This window comes from Primulina huaijiensis, chromosome 16, assembly GCF_012295235.1.
Source record: "Primulina huaijiensis isolate GDHJ02 chromosome 16, ASM1229523v2, whole genome shotgun sequence".
Lineage (NCBI taxonomy): Eukaryota > Viridiplantae > Streptophyta > Magnoliopsida > Lamiales > Gesneriaceae > Primulina > Primulina huaijiensis.
The window spans coordinates 15,971,579-15,977,788 of NC_133321.1; the positions used below are offsets into that span (position 1 = coordinate 15,971,579).

Below are 6,210 nucleotides of genomic sequence, written 5' to 3' on the forward strand. Positions count from 1 at the left end.
GTATCCCAAAATCAAAAGCTTTTTAGCTTTGATAAATAGAGAGTGCATAGAAAAAAAGAGTGTATTTTTTTCTTGAGTGCGGGAATTCTCTTGTGTGAGTTAGAGAAATTATTTTCTCGGTATACTCGGGTTGGGAGTGTGAGAAATATTGAGTGTATTGGTGTATACACTTGTTGTAATATTTCTTCCAGTTATAAAAGTTGCAGTGCTCCGTGGACGTAGCCTATATTGGGTGAACCACGTAAATCTTTGTGTTCTTGTTGGTTATTTTATTCCGCAAGATTTTGGGTACTATTATCATCGTGGTCGGCATCGTTTCGGGGGTGTAATTCCCCAACAGTTCTCTCACGCAAATTAAGGGGATCAGTTAATCAATCCCCCACTAAAAGATTGATATTTCACGTTGCTTTGGAGTAACCAATATCATATAATACTCCTATATCGTACTATTTGAAGGCATGATTGAACTATAAATTAAAGTATAAAGTGGCATAAAATTTGGCAAAAACCCTAAAAAGTTGGTCTAAAGTTTGCAGGACTTAAAGGTGTTTGAGAAGAAGACAAGGCATTGGAGTGGGCGAATATATGCTTTCTCGATCTATAAGCTGGCCATGAAATCGATCCCTACAATAGGGCCATCCTTGTTTGCCTTGTATCCACTCATTTCTATAAATATTGCCTCACTTGTACTCTATGCGTGGATTAGGGCGATAGATGAATCGAGCCGATTAACGTTTCGAGCTCGAAATTATTTAAGTTGAAGCCCATACATTCTGTTACCTAGCATTATATATGCACATCTGCTCGTGTTGCCTCTACATTCCTACGGAGATACGATAATACAATCATAATTATATGTAGAATTTAACGAAATTATGTGCGTGCGTGTTTCTGTTTTTGTCATAAATAATTTTATACCTTTTTCTTATAATTTAATGTGTGATGTAAATATTATGTGAACTTCAGTTTAAATAGTCTATAATATTAATGAACCAAATATATACTTGATATTAATTTATCTAATTACGTAGTCCCGTATATATCTGATGCGGTGGAGATATATATGTGTGTATCTATATATTACATCACATGAATGAGAAATACAGCCTTATTGCAAAGTTAGTCCGACCAAAAGAACTTTATCAAGTTCCGTGGCCAAGCCATTAACGCAGATTTCCACGGCACATAATGAATTATAAAACTTTAATTCCATCAGAAATAGGAAATATAAGTATCATCAAAATGTCATACATACATTCATCAATAGTACTCTTAAAATGCCCGATTTGTGGGTCACTGTCTAGTGGTGTAGTGAAATAAACATTTCTCAACAAGAGAGACGTACGTAGGTTCAGATCGACACGAGTCAAAAGCAAAACTCTTTCACCTTCATTGTAATGAAAAAAACCAGATTTAAGGTGGTATAAAACGTAATAAATACACGAATGTCTCATGATGTTTAAAGAAAAATCACAAGCTTGGGGCGGCCAAGATTCTTGATGAGGTGGATTTGGAACCGAAAGGATAAAACTTACACGATAGAAATATTATATATTTCTTTTTATATATAAAATTAAAAAAATATTGAAGAAAAATCGTAGATAAAGAAAGACGACACCTTTTGACTCGTATCTTCCTTTGCCACTAATAAAAGAAAATATGAACCTTTTTGTTGCTTCCATGAAAATGAGGAGTTTTTTTTTATATTTTATAGATAAATTAATTTATAAATTTAAGACAATAAAAAAAAAAGGAGGGAAAGAAAAGGCAATAGTGCTACTTCCAATAAAGTGAGGATCANTATAATCAATATCAGAAGGCATGGGTCATTTACTAACGCATAAAAATTATTAGAGGGAAAACGTCTCATTAGGTTCTGTATTTTGCCACTTCTAAATTTTGATATTCTTTATTAAAAATTTCAGTTTTAGTTTTGTATCTTTCAATTTTTTGTAATTTTAATCCTTTTTTTACAATAATGTTGATGTGATACTAATATGGCGGTGACATGTTCGTTTCACATTGACAAATATGCAAGACTGAAATTGCAGCTTTCTCAAATAATGACTGAGATGTATCACTACAAAAAATATATATTCTTAGCGACGGTTTTTAAAAAAACGTCGCAAAATTTGGTGACGGTTTTACAAAAAACGTCGCAATTTAAAAATTAGCGACGATTTTTAACTGTCGCTAAGTGTCTATATTAAAAATATATAGTAGATAAAAACAGTCGCCGATCTATATGATAAATAGAAGATAAATAGTAGAGAAATTTTAAGGAGGATCCAATTCATATTTGTTATTTTTATAGTACAAACTTCTTAATTTTATCCCCAGTGATTAATAAATTATAATTACAAGTGTCTATATTAAAAATGTATTTGTTTCATAACAATTTCATGGGTTTCTCCATTCCTGTCCCAGTTTACGATCCGACCCATCATCATATTCACTTCAAAATCAAAACCCATCTTGCCGGCCAATAAAATTGGCCCTTTTCTAGATAACACTTACATCTGTCAGCCCAATGGGCCGTCTCCAGTATTCAGCTCACATGTCTGTCCCAAATGTATTTGTTTCTTTAATGACTAAGGATGGATACTAGTCCGAAACCGAAATCGAAATCGAAATTGATTTAAGAGTATAACCTCTAAATTATTTATTAAAAGTGTTTCAATGTATGTAAACGGAAAATAGGACGGGCATGACCGAAACCCACAACAACCCGTCACTTAGATGGGTTGAGAATTTATCAACTTAACCTAACTATTTTACGTGGTTGAGCAAGCCGGGGGCGTAGCAAGCTTTGACAATTCTAACTCCGTAACGCCCTACTTGTTTTATATAGGGACGATTCTAGCCTTTTTTTTACCACTCAACTAACTACTTATTGGTTCACAAGTTGCTAATAGCATAATCCAAAAAAATGTTATAATAAAACATGGGATAACTTTTGTTTAAAATTAAAAATTGAAGAAGTCGCAAAACTAAAATTGTAAACTGAAAAAATTGAGACCCACAATTTCTTTCAACTAAACTTTAATGTTCTACTTAAAATCATGTGATTGGGTAACATTTTTTTGAAATGTAAGGAACATAATGCATCATATTCCTATTTGACTCCAATTAATTTCTTTTTTGCCAAGCATATGCATGTGAGAGGCAATGAACGGCATAAACAAAGTTGCAGATAAAATCATGAAACGAATTTAGATGAGATATTGTTGCTTCGCAAACTTGCCATACAAAATCTTTAATTTCAGAGACATGCCGCGGCACGCTCAATTTCCATATTAAATAATCCTAAGAATTGAAGAATCTGTATATATATAAAATAATAATAATAAAAAATATTGGTGGCATGCGTACTTTTTAGACCCACTAAAGTCGGTCTCTAGATATGTTATTTTCATGTGGATCTATAAAGTAGTGGTCTATCTAGCTAGCTAGTGGATCATAAATACCAAAATATTAGACATTACGTAAAGCATATAAGATTTAAAATTAGCTTTTTATATTATCTTTACTTGTTTATCAGGGAAAACTAGCTAGAAAACTCATGTAAATCGTTAAAATTTGATCTTATTACAATTATAAGTTTTTTTTTTAAATCTTTTTTGTCGGATTTTGCTGATGTGGTGTCTGTGAACATATTTTATTTCAATAAAGTATATGTACAAGAGATTTTATTTAATTGGGGCGAATGAGATTTGAGTAAGAGTTTGAATGATGAGAAATTATCAACTAGTGAAGTAAAGGGGCACTAAGAGAAAAAAGAATGTTATCAAGGACTACGATTAGATGATTGGGGTCGGAAAGTGGTTCTTATTTTGATGAATGTTCCGTATTTTATTCTCCCGATTGGTGCTTTTTTACATGGCATCATCATTATCAAAAGCATACTTCTGATTTCAATATTAATCATTTATGTGACTAAGCATCCTTTTGACTTCGTTCCTTTTCTCTTTTTAAATCTCATAATGTAACGTCATATCAACAGTCTCGATGAAAAACAATTACAATGATTAAAAATCAAAAAAATTATTTGATTACATTAACCAAAAATGCATTTTTTTCTTACTAAAATATGTTGTAATTTTTTTTTTTATTGCCAAACCGACGAGGTGCATGATCCATGAAGCGCACAATGGATACAGCCGACGAGGTGTTAAAAAAATTCAGTTTTATATCACTATTATGTAAAATTTTACTGAATTAATTTTTTTTTTATTTTTTCAATATTTTCATTTTTTGACCCATAATGAGAGAAGAAAGAAAAAGTAGAACACGCAACCCAAGAAAAAACATGAAAATTAATTGACCAGCTTTAAGCTTTTGCATTTTATAATACATATGGATCGGACAAGAATACACGAAAATATATTATATAAGACATGGATGATTCGTTCAACATGGGTACATAAGTTGTTGCTTGAATATGCGTTTCATTCTCCAAATTTGTAACTACATTTACTTTTTTTTTTTTTTTTATCACGAACTCAGAAAACATTAGTTTTCTATTTTAGATACACACCATTTTGCAAGTTCTCATCCCCGAACTTACTCTTAGCATCTCCATTTTCCGCTATCACGAACGTGTCTGTCATGTAGTATTCAAATTTATCGATCATTGATTCCGGGATGGATACTAGCACTGTAACAGCATCAGAATCTCCAATAACCGGTAAAAATAAACAGTAAATATCACTAACTACGGGTCCCATGTGTATTGGCTTTCCTTGTCCGAAATCCACGTCTTCCAACCCTAACTTGGACCATTGTGATATCACAAAACTTGTGGAAAGATCTGTCACGACCGACTTATCTTCCAACCTATCGAGCACAGACTTCACGTATTCATCATTTATTTCCGACTTCGCGTGTTGCACCAATTTCACACCATCATGCAAGTTGGGTACAATCAAATCACTAACCTTGGCCTCCGCACAAGCTAACACGAATCCATTCCCATAATATCCTTCCGGCATGTCATTCATCATTTTTTTCCTAACGTTAACAGAAAATAACAATTTCACCGAGATGAAACAAGGCAAATCTAGCGACTTAACCCAACAACGCCAAGTATGAGACGCTAAAACGTCGAAGGTTGTACATTTCACGGAGGGGACACATTGTTTCTTCAGGTGAGTAACTTGTGAGGATGAAAATGTCATGGAAGAAGCCACAAGTGGCAGGGACTGTAAATACTTGTTGAGATTGAGAGCATTGTGGGGATCGGTGGTAATTTTTGTGAACACTGGATGGGAAAAAGTTACTCTTTGTGGGTTACCCGGTTTCAACACGTGGCGGTAATGATAAGGTAAAATGGGTAAATTCGTGGGATTAGATTGGGTTGTGACGTGGGCCCAAGCATGTAGAAATTGGGACGAACCAATCCCATCACACAAGCAGTGATTGATTGCAGTACACAGAATCATTCCTTCACCTCGGAGATGCGTCACCTGTAACAGTAGAAAGGTAAATTTACGCCCACTTCTGTGGTAAAAACGGAAAATCAAAATATTAACCGGCGACGAAGCTTACGACGTATGGTAATGAAAATAACTTGAGCTGACAGGAATACAACAGCTTAACAAAGGCATGCAAATGAACGGTGGATTGCCATGTTAGTTCAATGAATTTTTATTTCGATAATATGAATAAATTTCATATCCGTTTTGGGTTTAAAAATAATAATTTTAAAATGTTTCCTTTTGGGAACATGCATCTTTGAAGGGTTTTTGTATGAGCTCACAGTACGTGGCCGAGGAAACACATGTTGCCTCCGATACGTCACCACCACGGATTACGATTGACAGACAGGCCTTATTTTATATTATTTTTAATATGCCATATAAAACAATAAAAAAATTCCATAATAATAATCTACAACTCAGAAAAAAAAAATTCTCAAAAAAAAAAAATGGAATTCCCAGCACCATATTTGTTAAAATCTGTGTCTTTTACGATAGATAAGTGATGTATTCGTCATTCTATAGTACATTTGCTTATAGATTTAATAATCCTTATTTATTCTTATACATGAGGTCCATTGAAAAATCACTGACTAAATATGTAAGAATAATTACAGATTGTTGGGTAGGTAATACTGCAAAAATAGGATGAATCTTAATTTTCCTGTGAGAATGGTATTTAATAGTTAATTGCACTTTAAAAATTCACGTGTTGTATGGAAATATATATATA

General features: G+C 33.1%; 1 protein-coding gene across 1 annotated transcript; it reads right to left on the reverse strand.

The window, feature by feature from the left end:
* Window positions 1–4,310: 4,310 nt before the first annotated feature.
* On the reverse strand, window positions 4,311–5,890 carry LOC140961695 (alcohol acyltransferase 9). Its single transcript, XM_073420357.1, has one exon. It carries the CDS (start codon window positions 5,439–5,441, stop codon window positions 4,521–4,523), a length of 921 nt encoding a protein of 306 aa, XP_073276458.1. The 5' UTR covers window positions 5,442–5,890; the 3' UTR covers window positions 4,311–4,520.
* Window positions 5,891–6,210: the final 320 nt, after the last annotated feature.